The 18,355-nt window shown below is 36.8% G+C and overlaps 1 protein-coding gene across 23 annotated transcripts in view; it reads right to left on the bottom strand.

Annotated features, from left to right (window-relative positions):
- Positions 1-18,355, bottom strand: part of LOC147832625 (uncharacterized) — a 201,289-nt gene that overhangs the window by 146,513 nt on the left and 36,421 nt on the right. For 5 of the 23 annotated variants that reach the window (XR_015945390.1, XR_015945391.1, XR_015945386.1 and 2 more), the window contains exon 3: positions 3,280-3,364. The exons of the other annotated variants lie outside the window; for them this stretch is intronic. Coding sequence is in view for 1 of the 5 variants with exons in the window: in XM_088651517.1 (XP_088507643.1) it covers positions 3,280-3,330 (51 nt within the window). In the remaining 4 variants the exon portion in view is untranslated. The remainder of the gene's footprint in view (positions 1-3,279; positions 3,365-18,355) is intronic. 23 annotated transcript variants of the gene reach the window in all.

Here is an 18,355-nt window from a genome sequence, read left to right as displayed (position 1 = left end):
ACAGAAGTAAACAATGTACAGTGTTTTTTTTAAATTGTGCTTATTATGCAAAAAGTGCCTAGTGCAATTGGCTTACGTGCAAAAAAAAAAAAATTAAATAGTGCAAACTAGGATGGAGAATGTAGTGTTGTACTGAGCAGAAAAAGAGAATGTTATGTGCATTGGTTATCTGTTTAGAAGTCTGATAGCTGATGGGAAGAAAGAGTTCTTGAGTCTGGCATTTAGTATGGATGTATGTGTTGGTCATCCTCCAGGAACGTGGTTAAGAACCACTGATCTACAGAATCAAAAGTATGCAGCTCCAGTTGCACTACAAGAGTATTAAGTCATAGCAGACATCCCAGGTACTTTATAAGTGTGCCTCACACATCCTAAAAAGGAGGCCAAACATTTCAAGGGACCCCTTGTGGCTGGATGCAGTACAAAACAAACTCTGTCCTCTTAATATAAACTATAGGTCTCAAACTTGATTCCTGAAGGGCCGCATCTCTGCACAGTATTGCTTCAATCCCAATCAAACACAGCTGATCCAAATAATCAAGCTGTTTAAGACTACTATGGACTATTAAGCAGGTTTGAGTTGGAGGTGATTTGAGCTAAACTAAACAGAGCTGCAGCCCTTTAGGAATTGAGTTTGAGTCCATCGAACGAATGAGGCATGATGCAAACTTTATAGTTATCCCCTACTGGTAGATGCTGGAACTTCACTACCACTAAAGTAGATTTTTGACATTGAACAAGTTGCTTTGAGTTCAGAAAAACACAATTTTAGACTGAAAAGAGAGCCATTAACAAGTACCCAAATAAGAAGTTCACAAGGAGCACCAGAAGGCAACATTACCATGCACATCAGCATCGCTTTCACAAACATACAAAATCACACAGCGTCTTCCTAAAGGAAAGCAGGGACAATTTTTGCAGTGTCTACGTTCCTCAAGGGTTATAATTTCTAATTAAATTTTTTTTTCATCTAAACCTCATTTGAAAAGGTAGAGCTGAGGTCCCTGCATTATAATTGAATCTGAAATTGCCAACAACGCAGTTAGGCTTTCTCCTCCTAAAAAAAAACAAAGCAAAAAAAAAAAAAAAAGATGCCATCGTTTGTTTCACATCCATTAGCGCAAATGCACTTTTTCCTCCCCCCCTCCTTTATTTCATTTTATTTTATTTTATTAATTTCGCACATTCGTTTTCAGCATCCTAATTAATTTGATTTTGTTTTTCTCCCACTACAGAGGACCCTGGAAATTAATGATGTGGAACCACAATGTTGCTGAGACGCTGATGGGCCTCGTCTTCATGTTGTGAAATTTCTGTCATTAGACAAAGCGCCTGGTGACTTGAAAGTTTGTGCTGCTGGTGTCGGGGTCTGTGCCCGGGGGTTACGTTCTGTCTGCATAATTGATTAGACCACCAGAGGGTCGCAGAAGTGATAATGACAGCAACAAAAACCTTTTATTTGCATTTTTATATTCGAACACTGGCACAGAAACATGCACTTAGAATAAATATGCATGATGCTATGAGTGACATTTAAAAAAAGAGATGTTTTAAGCACTAAAATCGCAGTACAATCATCAAGAAAGATTAATTAGATAAAGGAGAAAAAATAAAGGGATGAATAAAGGAAAACTGAAAAGAGACAGAGAGCTTTACAATACTCCATCGAGCTCTGGAAATGAGTCTATGAGTGTGCGTCATATATTTGCACTTTAATAAGTTGCTACACTATGGGACTGTATAGAGCATTTGCAAGTTAATAAGCAGCTCTATGGTCCTTTCACAGTCCAATTTCTTGGCCTTTATTCCAGACAATACTGGGAGATTTCCGCAGCTCATAATGCGCTTCACTTGTTTTATTTGACATGACATCCGTTCGAATCAGGTCTGTCACAATTCAATTCCCCCACTTATATTTATGCATTTGGCTCCGCAACTTCAGGCCAGCACAATATCAGTGTGCTTAATCAACATCTCAGATTTATTACATCATCTGCCTGGCAGCTCCCATTCACCTGATTCGCTTCTGTTACGGTTGTTGGGGGAAGTTTTTTTGGATATTAAAAACTACTGCACCTTCTTAAAGGGACAGTTCACCCAAAAATTAAAGTTATGTTATCTTCTTAACTTATATTGTGTTCCATGTAATAAAGGTTTGAAAACACAAGATATTTTGAAGAGTGTTAATCAGCAAAATGTTTTCCAATTGATTCATATTGATTTCAAAGAGTCAAACAGAACTGAAACAGTTTGGCTACAGTATTTATTTTTGTCTATTATTTTTTTAATTAATTTGTTATTAGATTTTTTTTAACCAAATGAAAAAATAAGAATAAAAACAAACAATACAAAAAAATGAGTGAACTACATACAAAGTGTGTGTGCCTGTGTGTAAAAACATTGTAACATCGTGAAGTGTAAATCTTTCAAAATATGAGATCATTTTAATAATTGATTGATTAACACTTTTACGAGCGATTACTACAGCTGACCCTTCTGCGTGAGTTTTTTTTTTGTTTTTTTTTTGTGACCGTTACTTAGAATCCATTGCGTTATAAAGTTCCCATAGCGATGCGTTTATCATGTGACCCACCAGCCCCAATGAGGAATTCTAGATGGGAAAGTTTAGATAGGATACATGGCTGGCCGGAAGTGGATTATGCACATCAATATAGCAGCATTTTTTATGACACTATAACAATAATTAATACTTTTACAGTACTGTGATTTAGAATTAGGTTAGGGGTAGACATTAAAAAATACTATTTATTGGGTAATTTAATAAATAACATAAATAATACTTAGTACAACTACTGCTTTTACATTACAGTGACGGTTGGGTTTAGGGTTAATATAGCATAATTTTAGTGACAGTGTACGCAAATAATATTTTGACATTACCATGAGGGTTGGGTTTAGGATTAAGGTAGGGGTAGATGCTAATAAAATACAATTAATGCGTAATTTAATAAATAATACAAATACTTCGTTGATTTCCGATCACAGCTCAAGCAACAATAGCAGCACTTATTTTCTGTCAAATAACAAATGATACAATCCTTAATAAGCTGTTTAAAAGGTGAAATATATGTTCTATGACATATTTGAGAACCTGATTAACAGAAATTTCACAATGTAATTTGTACATATGTTAATATTTACAGAAAGGTGCAAAAAGAAACAAAATACTACATATACATAGATCATGGGGGGGGGGGGGTGGTCCAGTGGTTAGCACTGTTGCCTCACAGCAAGAACGCCACTGGTCCTAGTCGTTACCAAGCCAGCCGATGTTTCTCTGCGAAGTTTACACGTCCTCCCCGTGCTCATGTGGGTTTCCCCCGGGTTCCCTGGCTTCCTCCCACTGTCAAAAAACATGCAACTTCAGTTAATTGACTAATCCAAATGGTCCCACAGCCATGCTCCTAGTAAATAGTTAACTCTTAAGAGCAATCATGTTCAATAGTTACTACAGCAGGGGGTTCTTGAGATCTACCTGAGCTCAAACTCCCCTCTTGCGTTGCAAACGGGAGAGAGACCCGTGCTCGAGGATCTTATGAGCTCAGGGCTCTCTCCCGGGACAGCATGCCAAACAAGCTTTATTCACCTTATTTTCAGCTGTCGAGTGGGCGCTGCCATTTGAATCTTTTTGTCTCGCGACTTCCGGTCACCTTCACTTCCATTCATTTTTTGACGTTAACAATTGCTCGTTACGCTGCTTGATGTTGCAATTTAATATTTTCTTATTATATTATGCTACTTGGTCTGTGTAGTCATGCAAACATTTGTTTGTTGAGCAAGCAGTTTGGCCATTTTCTGCCGTTTATTATTCCTAGTCATTTCTCCCATAGGCGACTGAATCGGAAGTTCTAAGACAATCGCGAAAACAGGCGCACTTCCGCATTTTAGAATAAGGTCAATAGTCAATCATCAGCTAAGTGTGAACTCTTGAAACTATGTTCGGTGGTCCAACAAAAAATATTATTAAAATATAAAAATGTTTATTACGGTTCAAGTTGTAACTTAGTGTCCTTTCAAGTCACAACTAGGCAACGTTTCAATTTACGCATTGCTAGTGCAACCGTCCCCAGGGACCAGCCAAGGGTAATCACACCAATGTGATTGGACATGTGAAAGGGTTAAATAATAAAATGTTTGGTTTTTTTTTTTGCTGCTCAAAAAACAATTTTCAAATGTTCTTGATAATCCCAAACATTTATTTTAAATCAAACAAAACCAACACAAATACAAAGAGTTCAAAGATTTTAAAAAATAAAACAAACATTTCTTCATTTCTTTATTGAATTTTTCACTGACACGGAAAAAATAAACTGATGTACTGTACAAACAAGACTATAATCAAATACATCAAAATACTACATGCACTGCCCAGATGCAGTATCTTTGCTGACTGATAGACTCCCTCTATCCATACACACCCCATCAATCCATGAATCACAGTTCTGACAGACAACACATCAAGAGATCCAATTATTTGTTGTGTGGTAAAGACAAGTGTACAGGTGTTTACAACTGACACACTCTCTTTATCCACATCTCTTGCCAAAAAACACACAACAAACACTCTCACTCCAGGAGGAAAAGAACCACTCAAGTCCCAGTACCCAACTCTAATAGCCAGCGATGACTGATGGGCGTCATTTAACTGGATGTATCAGTGTGCAGCCCGCGCGGCCCAGCTGTGAGACACTAAACCAATTAGAGAGGGGTAATTAATCTGGGCCAGGGAGCACCCCTGCCACAGCACAGTCATACACACAGAAAAGACCCATAGGAAAACTCAATGCGAAGCCTCCCGCGGGATCCCCCCGCTTATTAAATCACATCTCAACACATATTGTAGGGTTAAAGAGGCAGAGAGGAAAATGGAGAAAGAAGAAAATAGAATGAAACACTTTTTTTTGCTACAACTGCAATTGTGTTTTTTCTTCAAGCGTGTCTGAAAAATCAGCAGCACATGACGTTTATTTCTTTAAAAGACTTATGTACACTTTATTAGGTACACCTTGCTAGTACTGAGTCACTTTTTGGCAACAGGAATTCTTGGCACGGATTGAACAAGGTGCTGGAAACATTCCTCCAAGATTTTGGTCCATATTGACACAATAGCATCAAGCAGGTGCTGCAGATTTGTAGATTTCCCTTTCAAACACATCCCAAAGGGGCTAATTTGGATTGAGATCCAGGGTCTTATCGTACATCCTGACGCAATGTGATGTGTTGTTATTCCATTTTACATTACTGTGTGACACGTTGTTAAATATCAAAAGCATTTGCGCTTATTTGTGCACCCATGGTATGCTAGTCTGAAAAGGATGTGTGTTAAGGGGGATTGTTGCCATATTGCTAATATAAAGCTGTTAGTGTAAAGTTAGTGATAAGTGGATCCCACGACCTACCCATGTCAGTTGTGCCCCTTTACTCCCATTCATCAATTATTTTGTGTGGCTTTATGGAATAGTGTAGCGTCTATGTGATGCACACTTCAGAATCTCACCAGAAGTTGTAGGCCATCTAGAAACTTCTCGCATACTGTTTTTCTAATTCTATAGCTGCATCCCAAATGGCACACTATACACTTATGCACTATGTATTTATGGACTTACACACTCAACAGCATAGTATATGTATGTAGTGTTGTCCCAAATGGAACACTAATGGTTTTTGTAGTAAGCGAAAATTCAAACCGTTTCCCTGATGATGTTTGGCGGTTGCTAAATTACTGAAATAAATTACTAAAATACCAAATAATACCTTCCATGAGTATAACTGCTTTCTCCATCAGGAGCTGCTATAATCATTCTGGTAGGAGAATACTGCTTTCATAATCCAAAATAAATCCAACATGAGCGCCCAAAAGCTCCGCCCCTTCCGCTGTGTGTGCAAAGCAGCATCCGTTAAGTGTGTGAAGTGTCCAACACTACACACTTCATACTACCAGTTGAATGAGTGCATCATCCAGATAATTATAGTGTAGTTATTATTTTTGGAGTTTTCAGTGTAAACGCATTACTTACACTATTTATACTACAAAATAATAGCGCAGCATACAATTTGGCACGCACCTTATGAATTCAGTAATTCTACTTTGCTTGCATACTCTTTTTAGCGTACTATATAGTTTGGAAGTATGCGATTTCTTCCAAAGAACATCTTCCAGGAATGTGGTTGAGAACAACTGATCTACAAAATCAAAAGTATGCAAATTTATGCAATTGTATGCAACTTCAGAAGCACTACAAGAGTATTGAGAAGCAGTACAAATTGTCACATCATGATAAAAGAGGCCAAAAAAAAAAATCAAAAGCATTTGCACATATTTGTTGCCATGTTGCTAATTTGTGTTGTTGTTGTTATTAAAAGAGCATGTTGGAAATAGGCGGATCCAAAACAAGCATACACATTGCTCATTACACAGACAAGGATGCGCAGCAGTGCAGAAATATCTTGTTATTTATTTTATATCTATGTTATTTATGTTATTTATGGTGCCTTTAACACATTTCGTTGAATGAGAAAGATTCAGTTGAATGTCTGTTGGTGGAGGAATGTCAGTAGATATTAAGCAGACAGTCTGATACGACTCTAATGATAATTAGTTGGCATTTAGTTGCAAAGTATCTAATGTTTAGCGAACTAAATGTGCAAAACGGACAATAAAAATAAAGTGACACTAAAAAGTGTAAGAACTAAAGATGTACGACTGCTGTCGCCGCCAGTCGTGTAGTGGTTAGTGTGTCGAATCATGCACTCCGGTGCTCACGGAACCCTAAGTTCAATTCCTGCCTCGTGGTCCTACGCTGATCCTTCCTCTCCGCTCCCCACACTTTCCTGTCAATACTCTCTACTGTCCTATCAATTAAAGATAAAAACCCTGGAAAAAAAAATTAAAAATAAAATGTACGATTGTTATTTCCTATGTAAATATAAAAACTGCTACCTATGACTCGTCAGCTCAAGCACTTTAGCGTCAAGCACGACACGATTTGTTTCCACACTAGTGAATGCAGAATTGTTTCCGTTTATAAAGTCCGCTCATATAAAAGTAGCAAATGCACTACGACTAAATTTTAAAAAGTAAGTTTAGACATGCCCTATGTGCACTTGTGCCATGTGCTTCAGACCATGTGCTTAAATTGAAATAGCTAATAAAGTGGATGGTGAGAGTATATTTGCATTACAAAAAATACATTTACTTCCATGAACTTTTGTAAATAGTAATCAAGTGAGTAACCTCATCCTTTACCTTTTCAGTTGATTAATAATTTCATTACAGTAGTTTAACTAATTACGCCCAACCCTGTGTATCATGCATCCCTTTAACTTCCATAAATCTGAATGCGCCAACCTCCTTGACATTTGAAAAGTCTATTGTATTATAGGCATTTTTTATTTCTGTCAGGCTTTATCCGCAGCAGTAAAAAAAAAAAAACACTCAAAAATGTCTCAAGATATAAAAAAATAAATAGATGAAAAACACATCCTATTAAAGTTCTAAAGTCAACTTTTCTCCTTGAAGAGCCTGACAAGCTGGCATTTAGTATTAATAGGCAAAGGAACGTGCATCGTGCATTACGCAAAGATAAATGGCAAAGGATGAGCACTGCTAAAGGAGCAGGCAGTGTAATGCCATTAGTGTTGGAGAGACATGGGCAGGGATCAGACGCGTGGCGTGAGTTGTGGCACTGCTCGTCTTCTCCACCGGGTGCATTTGTCACATGTACCACTCCGCAGCACAGTGGATTAGATGTTTGCCTTGGATCATTAAGTTTAGCTCAAATCCTGACAGGACAGACAAGCGTTTCATCCTTGTCAAACCGCACTGATGCTGTAGAGAGCGAGAAAGGCGGGGTGGCAGGGGGTTTTAAGAGGAGAAACAGAGAAAGACAGAGAAGAAGAAAGGAACAATTCAATGAGGTCAACAATACCTGATGAAAACTATCAATTAGCATCCATGACTTATTTTAATGGTAGTTGATTGACTGGACCAACACCATCTATTCAGTTGACATGCATTTTTTTTGGATATGTCATGAATCCGGGAGACACAGTGGCTTAGGGGTTAGCAAAGTCATCTCACAGAAAGAAGGTTACTGGTTTGAGTCCCAGCCGGGTCAGTTGGCATTGATGTGTGGAGTTTGCATGTTCTCTCCGTGTTGGTGTGGGTTTTCCCCACAGTCCAAAGACATGCACTACATTGAATAAATTAAATTGGCTGTGGTGTATGTGTGTGAATGAGTGTGTATGGATGTTTTCCAGTTCTGGGTTGCAGCTGCAAGGGCATCCACTGTGTAAAACAAATGCTGGATGAGTTGGCGATTTATTCTGCGGTGGCGACCCCTGATGAATAAAGGGACTAAGCTGAAGAAAAATTAATGAATGAAAGAATGAATGAGTGATGAATTAGTACAGAGCAGTAGAAGAATAATCCCAAGTCAAGCCTGATTGGTGCATTCAGAGTTTGACAGCTCTGTTGATGCCGCGGGGGTCTTCTTTCTTTCTTTCTTTCTTTCTTTCTTAGTGTCATATCCTGATAAAATAGCCTACGATATATTTAAGTAATTTAAAGAATTACAAATATCAGATATAATAAAATCACATTAAATAAATAAACTAATATAAAACAAACTAAAGCTAGCTATAACAATGTACGTATACAAAATACAGAAATTAAACCGTTTTTAAGCCTTTACCTTTCATTTTACAAAGGCCTGTCTGAAAAAAAGATTTTAAATATTTTCTAAAAACAATAAAACACCGGAGGAGGTTTAAAATATGATATATAAAGTATTTAGATTTGATGGTAATAATCAAATTGTGCAAACAGAGCATTTTTGAGTGAATGAAAGCAGAAACCTCATTCTTTTTTTGTCATCCAGTCCTGCGTAGTGACTGATTGAGGAAAACTGCAAGTAAAAAATGTGTTCTGTGTCCTCAAACAAGTGTTTATGCTTTTATGTGAATTGATAAAATTTAAAAATGAAATTTTAAATGTAGAACTTTATTAGTGGATAGCTGCTGAGCTCAACGAAATATAGCCTATATTTTATTACTTGCGCTTATGTGCTGAAACACTTTCCTTTACTTAGGATCACCGAATAATATGCAACATTCTTAAATAAAGGGGAATTATTACCTATTAAGTGTCATATAGCCTAGGGGAAAATATAATGTGTTTTAAGTCTCTCTGGAGCATTTGGGCTGAATGTTTATCGACGTCTATAAAAACGAGAATTTTATAAAATACATTTTATACTCAGTTATTATCTGAGAATTACTGTGGTTTTATATTATGGATGGGTGCACTCACTATGCTGGGTCCCTCCGTTAGTGGCAGAACCCCTCGATCCATGATGCCAACAGTCGGTCAGTGAGTAAACAAATATAGTGAATGGAAACACACAGGCTTGGGAGCGGGGTTTGCGTGACGTGCTGCAAGATACTAAAACAACAGTGGAAACGCGACATGATTTCGGCCTCACTGCTCAACCTCCCGGGCTATTGGTGCCGGAAAAAAACATAAAAATAACGGCCTTTAAATTACAAACATTTACTGTAAAATAACGGACATTAATTTACAGAAATGGACTTAAATTTAGATTTCTGGTAAATTTCTGTAATTCCACCTCTGTTACTTTACAGTAAATTTGTGTAATTTCATGGCCTAGATTTTTTTTATTTATTTAATTATTTATTTTTACAGTGCAGAACACTGAACTTTTGATCTTTTACCTTCTTACAGAGCGTTGTGCACCAGAACAGCCTGACACAGAAACAGTTTCTTCCCTCCATCTCATGAACACCTTATGATAGTAATAGTGAAACAAACATCTCTGCTTTCTTTATACATATACACTTATTTGCTTAACAACATACTTTACTTGCCAATTTGCACATAACAGCTGCAAATACAATGTATTTAGTAATATACCTGTACATACACTTGTCAATTTGTATATTTGCATCCACTACTTACTTTTTTTTTTTTTTTTTAATATCTTTATTATCCTGTCTATGTACTTCTGTTGTGCTGTGCTGTGCTCTGTCACAAAAATTTCTCGTTTGTGTGATAATACCTGGCAATAAAGCACTTTCTGATTCTGATTGTACATCAAGCCCTGAGAAAATACAAAATATCATCTATAATTAAAAAATAAAAAAGGTCTGCAAAACTATTTTGGCAATACAAATCTACTTTTGAATGAATGTCAATCGAGAAGGATGCTTTGCAGTCAGTGGGGAGTAGCTCCACATCCACCTGCTGGAACAAACCAACTAAACTCTGACTGGAAACTCGAAATAGAACAAGAAAATCCTCTCAGAGAAGTTTTCCATTTCTACGTAATTCGACAAGAGGATCATGGGATTGTGAGAGCTGGGGCATCAGTGGCAATTAATGCAAGTGGAATCTCAGACAAGGAAGCTAATGAGTTTTAATATACATGCAGGTGAGGAAAAAGGGGAGGCACTGAAGCCCTTAATGATCCCATGACAGCCTAATTAGCCACAATTTACAATTCTGGGATTCTAATCAGAGGCGCTGAAATGCTGCGACAGATCTTTGTATGAGTGAGTCTTTTTAAACGCTCCAATCTGTTGCATGGTATTTGATTGATAATTGCTGTTTTTTCCTCCTCTTTTCCATTACTCTGGCAGTGCTTCAAAGGCAAGTGCCCAGATCGAACTATCAAATAATGGAAGATGTCTGGCTATTTATATACAGACTGTGAATTTGTAGTTTTACATTTGGTATGAGCAATGCAGCACAGGTATCATTGTTTCTGCAAGTAGGCAATGCTGACAGGTGATCATTAAAACTGGTGATAAGCAGATATGGTTCAGTTTAGTAAAGTGTAATGCTTAAAAGTGGGTACATTTCATCAAATGGCTTCATGAGATCACGTGGTCCAGCCAGTAGGTTTTAGTTTGTCACAGTCATTTCATATGGAAATATCTGTGGCAACTGGGTTAAGTAATTCATTGTTTAGCTTTGATGATGTTTTTGTGTAAATACAGCATATTTGATGTGATTGCCATGTTGTGTGATGTTGTATTAAAATTATGCGCTATGTGAAGCAGCATAACAGACTGTTTGATATATCTAAAATAACTAAGCAGATGAAAAAATGCCATGGCGTCAAAAAATTTATAGCTCACATTTTAACAATTTATAATGTAAAGTGCTGAAAATTAACATTAAAGAACAAAATTACATTTTAAAAAAGCAACTGGATGAATAAAATACAAATTTTCATAATTGTTGTTATTTGTAATGTAAATAAAAAATGTTTTTGCTGTGTTTTTCAAACAGCAACTTGTTTTTAATTTGCATATTTTTAACATCTCATAGTGTACTCATAAACAAAGTTAAAGTACTTTATTATCATCACACTCACCAGCTATCTAATCCTTTGATAGAGAACTATACATCAGTCAATGATCGGGACTACAAATACCATCATGCACCTTACACACACCAGTTCCTGATTCCTTCTGATTACAAATACACAGCTGGTAACTCCTCATGGCCTAATTACGCAAACTTTATATTCACCTCTCTCACACACAGAGCTGAGTCTCGTTTATCTGCTAACATTAAAAAGCCTTTTTCCCTTTGTCTATTCTTCCCATGTTTTGACCTTTATGCTTGTTTACCGTTTTGATTCTTTGCTGACTAGTTTTTTACCTTGCTTTTAGGATTACCCTCATGCTCCCGTTTGTTCCTGTTCTGACCAATGCCTGTTTGACTAAGCTGAAAACTGAACGTGGATCGTTCATCTTCATTGTCAGTGTCCTTTGTTACAATTCTTATTAGCTTGAAAAGTTTACATCTAGTGTAAATAACCTTTTTGAAATGTTCTATACACTCGGAAACAATATTTTTCAAGTAAAACAGATTGTTTCCACACTGAAAAAAAATTATTAAGTGGATTTACTACATTTTGAAGATAAGTGGTTGCAAACAATTTATATGGGCTAAACTTAAATAAACAAATTTGGTTGAACATTGCTAAATTTAATTTGTTTAAATTCAGCCCATATAAATTGTTTGCAACCACTTACCTTAAAATATTGCAAACCCAGTTATTTATTTTTATTTCAATGTATGCCTTTAACTTGCAACCTTCAAAATTATGCAGAATTTGGATAAAATGTGCAAAAATTACTCTCATTACAAACTTTAATGGCCAACATTTATAGTATGATGCTCATCTCTGTATCTTCATTAGCTCTGCCTTTACCTTTACCCTCTCTCTCAGCCTCAATCCAGTATGCTGGTGCAATTCATTCCCCACCAAATTGACCCGGGCACAATTTACTGTATGTAATTTAGGACAGAGTTTTGAAGGGATGGTAACTCGAACACTAACAAGACATGATCAAAGTCTGAACCGCAAACATGCGACTCCTGGTAGCGCATGCAAACACGCAGGTCACGGCCTAAAGACATCATAATTACTCAAGTAATTTGACTGTGAGAGTGGAAATTGCACATTAATAGTGAGGTGATAAATTGATCAGTGTACAATTAGCAGTACATCATTTGGGCCAGTGCTTGGTCTGGGGCGGGAATCGACACGCTAACAAGATATGATCAAAGGAAAGAGGCTGGTCCCTCATATCTACTGATTTAGTTCTCTGCCTTATGATGTGTATCAAATAATTTCACGGTGAATGTGGAAATCATAGCTTGTTTCGTGCTGTGTATGTACTGTAGCTGGAGAACTTTATTTAGTCTGCAATATTAAACTGGAATATATGCTTGTTTTTGACAGATTTTTAATACTTGATTGTCTTGATTTACATTATTGGACAAAAAGAAAAATATATATTTATAGAATAAATACAAAGACTTCCGGTCACCACTGGTCAAACCGAGCACATTGGAAGTGCAGGTATATGAATACATGGCATTGTGTGCGCATTAAAAATATTTTTAAAAATTACTAAATATTTTTGGAAGATCTATAGGGTCTAGCATAGATTTCAATGAAAATGAAAATCAGGATTTAGATAAAAATTTTTTAATTCTGTTATTTTAAAGCTGAATTTCTTGCATCATTACTCCAGTCACATGATCTTTCAGAGAAATTTTCATGGCCAACTGAGCCTGGTTTCTTTCAAGGTTTTTTCCTTTCACTTTCGTCAATTGGTGAATTTTGCTCCTTGCCACTGTCATCCTTGGCTTGCTTGGTTTCGAACTTTCAGCAGTGAAAATTAAACCACAATAAACTGAACTAAACTAAACTTCAACTCTGAAAACTGGTCATACACAATTTCAACTTACTCGAACTTCTAAGTTATAGGGGATGAAAAAATTAGATCAGAAAATTAGATTTTTTCAAAAAATGCTAAATAATGGTCGTGGAGTGCTGCGAGCAGAGGGAAAAGTGAGCCAGCAGAGCCGGGCCACAAAAGTTGGTTGAGCAGTTGGCTAACAAAACAAGACACAAACCGCGAGGAAACGCATGATTTTATTGTTTACAAAGTTAAAATGCAAAAAAAAAAAAACAGTAATTTAACACACTGCAACATGTTATTCGTAATTTCATATACACATGACCACAATTTGTTCTATCATTATTAAGATTACCATGTAAACACTATTTGAGGAGGACTTCTCTTCTCCTGAATCCCTGGGTCTGAATACAGACAGAGGATAACAGTGTAGCAGGTCTTTTGCCTTGTCTATTCCAACCATTAACCCTGCCAGTTATCTGGAGGATTTTCAACATAGACCAACACAGCGGCACGGATATATGCAATGTGTCTGAATGGTAAACAACTCAATTGATAAAAGATAAAATCTGACAAAATCTACATCGTCAAAGCGCTATAGAAATAAAGATGAATTGAATTTATTCCAATATTCTGATCTCCTGCTTTTTCATCATTATAGTTATTATTATGGCTGTTTTTGTTGTTTCTTTAATGGATAAAAAAAATACTACAATTACTATGCTTTTGAATGGTAGTGTATAATGTAAAAATACTTAACTATTAAAAATATTGATAATAGTAGCAATAAATGTTTCTTGGACAGCAAATAAGAACATCAGAATGATTTACGAAAGATTGCATGACTGGAGAAATTATGCTGCAAATTCAGTTTTGAAATAATGGGATAAAAAAAATTAAACATATTCAAATAGAAAACTCTTATTTTAAATATTTCAAAATTTTTCATATTTTTCCTGTTTTTCCAGTACTTTGTGTCAAATAATCGCAGGCATGGTTGGCAGTAAATACTTAATTAAAAAATCTTACTGTTCCAAACGATTGACCAGTAGTGTATTTGTCATTAATACAACAGAATCATGGTTTGGCTGTATTCTACATGGGCAAATTTTAGGTACATTCTGGCAAATCCAACAAAGCATGTGCCGAATTTCAAAGCACTATTCTGCAATCTGTCCAAACAATGGTTAAAACCATTTGACAGTTTAAGTCATTATTTGCAGACAGTTAAAATACACTTCTTTTTTTTTTTGGGCCCTTGAACAGTCACCACAGGTAATTGTTAAGGATTCCAATAGTTCAGATGTTTAATCGGCTAGGTTTTCATCACCGGTCAGTGCCACCTAAAAAAAAATCTAATCTCATCAAGGAGATTAAACATGGCTATTTAAATCAAATCCATTCATATATGTTTGAGGATGATCTCAAACTTCAATCAAAGTCTGGGGCTTTCTATCATCATCATCCTGCTCTCAATGGGATTTCAGATCCTTTGCGTGCTGTGGAGTTTGACAAGAGCCTCTCACCTGCGTCAGATGAGATAAGATTAATAAGAGTCTATTTCAGTAGGATTTTAATAAGTCAATCTTAACACAGAAAATGAAAGATAAAGGTCAGGGATTAGTGTAGATACAGTGTAAAGGTCAACGCTTTACAATCAGAAGTAACCCAGCGATTGGCTTTCTCGGCGGCGCAAACAAAAACAGAAAATTACTGAGCAGACGCACAAGGTTTGAGGAAAAAGCAATAATGTGCCAACATGAAACGGGTATTTTGGGGCATGATAATTGCACAGAGAAAACAAACAGTTCTGATTTATACAACCTTTTCACCTTCACAGCTGAGTTTTATTACTGGAAAAAAATCCTGCTCTCCTTGTGAAATTGTAATATAAATTGGTGACTTTTCTTTTTTTTTTCTAAAACAGAGAACCATTGCGAATGTCAGACATGTTATACATCAGCAAGTGAATTATTACTAATCATAACTCTTTTTTAAAAAGGCATAATTAACACTATGTTTAAATGATGTACTGAACCGTCGCCTGCTGAAGTCTACAAACAACAAACAAAAGCAATCTGCTTGTAGGCTAGTACTTATTAAGTCTTTGTATGAAATTACGTGACATTATAATTTAGTCACCCTATAATTTCAATTCAAAGGCCAAATTGCAGATATGCATTTTGTTGCCATAGCAGCAATAACCATGGGGACTGTTTCTTTTGTGCGCCAAAGGGTTTTATCTTAGCATTGAGCAATATAACTGTGAATTTAAAAATCACAATAAACAAAGCCTCAACATTAATTTAAAGGTATAGTTTACCAAAAATGGTTTTAAACTTTATGAGTTTCCTCTGCTGAACACAAGAGAAGATATTTTGAAGAATGCTTATAGGTGACACCCATCAACTTCCTCTGTAGGAAAAAAAAATATGACGGAAGTCAATGGGTGCCAGATACCATCATTGTATTTGTTTAGCAGATTAAAAACTAGGAAAAAAAGTTTTTAACAAATGAAGGGTAAGTAAATGATGCCAAAAGGTTTAATTTGATCCACAGGGTAAATATACATGGTCAGGCTGCTGTAGCCAAACCTTTGAGCACTTGTCCCAATGCTGCTAGTTTTGATGGTATCAACAGGGAAACTCTTGGGCTGTAGGAAATGTGGAACAAGTATTTTTCACCTTCAACTTTTTTTGCCACATTCAGGAGAATTAAGGTGTGGAGAAGCAACAAAGAAGCACACCGCCCAGACTGATGCATGCCCATAGTGAAGCATGGGGGTGGATCAGTGATTGTTTCCCTAGGTCATATGTGAAAAACTAAGTTCCTGGAGGGCCGCATTTCAGCAGTTTAGTTCAAACCCTAATTAAACACACCTAATCAAACTAAGTAAGTCCTTCAGGCTTGTTTGAAACCTATACAGGCTGTGGCCCTCCAGGAACTGAGTTTGACACCCCTGCCCGAGGCTCAATAATTGTGCTAAATGGGTGCATCACTCCCAAGGATTATCAAACCATTTTGTAGGACCACGTGCACCCAAAATTTCAAACATCATTTCCTGAAAGTGGGGCTGGGATGATATTGCAGCAATACACACAGCAAGACTGATGACAGTGTTTTTTGATGAACATGAAAGTGAAGTTGAATCTCTCTCATGGCCTGCACAATCACCAAATGTAAATTTTATTGATCCACTTTGGGCTCTAGAGGAGTTAGTCAGGAAATGTTTTTCCTCCACCAGCATCACGTAGTGACCTGGCCACTATATTACAAGATGAATGGCTCAAAATCCCTCTGACCACTGTGCAAGACTTGTATCTGTCATTCCCAAGACGAATTGATGCTGTATTGGCTGCAAAAAGTGGCCCTACACCATACTAATCAATTATTGTGGTTTTACCCCAGGTATTTCAGTTTTATTGTCAAACCCCTGTAACTGCTCCATATTGGAATACAATATAGTCATACAATAGCAATGCTTTCCCACATATTATGCTAATCTAACTGCTCTTATTTCCATCGTTGGTATAAGATTGCAGAAGTTGGTTCTGATTAGAAATGTACAGTTTTTACACAATCATGCTGATAACATTTCTTTAGCCATTTGGCAATACTAAAGCTAAAACCAATGCAGTAATCATTCCCTTACATAAAAAAAAAATATTCACCACATGTTTGTTTATGCTAAGATACCTGTTGTGGTCAGATGCTACACTCAAAAGTAAGAATCAACAGTTTCGACTGTGTCACTGCTCGATTAAAGTGACAAGGCCTAAATTGCCTTTGAACTTGTGCTGCTACCAGCTTGCTTGCCATGAAGGGCACACTGAACACCACACGTACGCACCGCCATGATGTCAGACTTGTAATGTAATTACAAGCCCATCTGTCTCTCATCGCTTGACAAGCACAAAATGTCCAATTATGGTTTCATTTAAATTCTAATTAGTTCGGCCCAATTTCACAGGCTCGGGAGCTGGGTAGGGGAGGGTGCGGTTTGCAGTGTTACTCTTGGAAAGATGCATGTTTGAGTCAGAGCTGAAGAACCACAAAACTCTGCTCCAGCTCCAAGTTACTGATGGAACATTCACGTTGGTTTGAAAAGAATAGAGACAAAATGAAAAGTCACATCATGCATTATTTTTCCATCCACTCAGACGAACTCGACACCGATGGGGGTCCGATTCTGGTCTTCAAATCCATCCCAGCAAGAATCAACGTTTATCCTTTTTCTTTTTACTTTATTAATATGATTTTTTGAATCCGTATTTAATCTTTGAAATGATTTTGACTAACGAATAAAGTTAACCATTACCTAATTTCGGAATGTTTAATTGAAGTGTCTGTGCCACTATCTTTGTTTGTTCTAACTCTATTTTCAGGTGACACCAAACCAGATCATACGTAGGTCATGGAGACCTCTTAAGTCGAACTGCATGGCCTGATGACTGGAACCAACTGTTCCTATTGTTCTTGCTATGTGTTAATACTGTCTAAAGTGATAAAGTCTAAAGCTTTTTGTCTAAAGTCTAAAGTCTAAAGCTAATTGTATGTGTTCTGTTTAAAGAGATTACCTCTTTATGCTAGACAGACTTTGTGTAGTAAGAATATAGCAGCCTGAATGCTGATTATACCAGTTTTGATAAGACAGCTAAGAGTATAAAGAAACAACCTTGAGTTTTTGTCTTGCGTGTGTATATGTGTCCGACGGGTCAGCTCTACAGGTCTGGGATCAGCCCTGAATAGTCTGCAAGTCACCCGACCTAAGTCTCCTGCCTCCGTCCCCATCTGGATTCAGATATAACCCCGCATTGACATACCCATGTAGAATTCTCATCTTTGCTTTAATCAATCGGCACCTTTCACCTGAGTCGACACCATTTCTGATTTTGTAATAAGAGTATAATTGCTGTGTTGTTAAACTGTAAGTCAGAAGATCAGCCAGCGAGCCCTGCTACCATCAAACTGCAAACTATCTTCCATTAATTTTCTTAATTTTTATCGAATCTCTGACTCAGTCTTCTCTTCATCTGACACACCACACTTTTATTATAACTGTTAATCTTCATCCCCAACAGCACATAGTAGCAAC

The sequence above is a fragment of the Danio rerio genome, chromosome 19 (genome assembly GCF_052040795.2).
Source record: "Danio rerio strain M-AB ecotype USA chromosome 19, GRCz13ab, whole genome shotgun sequence".
In the NCBI taxonomy this organism is placed as follows: domain Eukaryota; kingdom Metazoa; phylum Chordata; class Actinopteri; order Cypriniformes; family Danionidae; genus Danio; species Danio rerio.
Note: the sequence above shows the minus strand (reverse complement) of the source record. Positions and strands in the feature narration are given on the sequence as shown.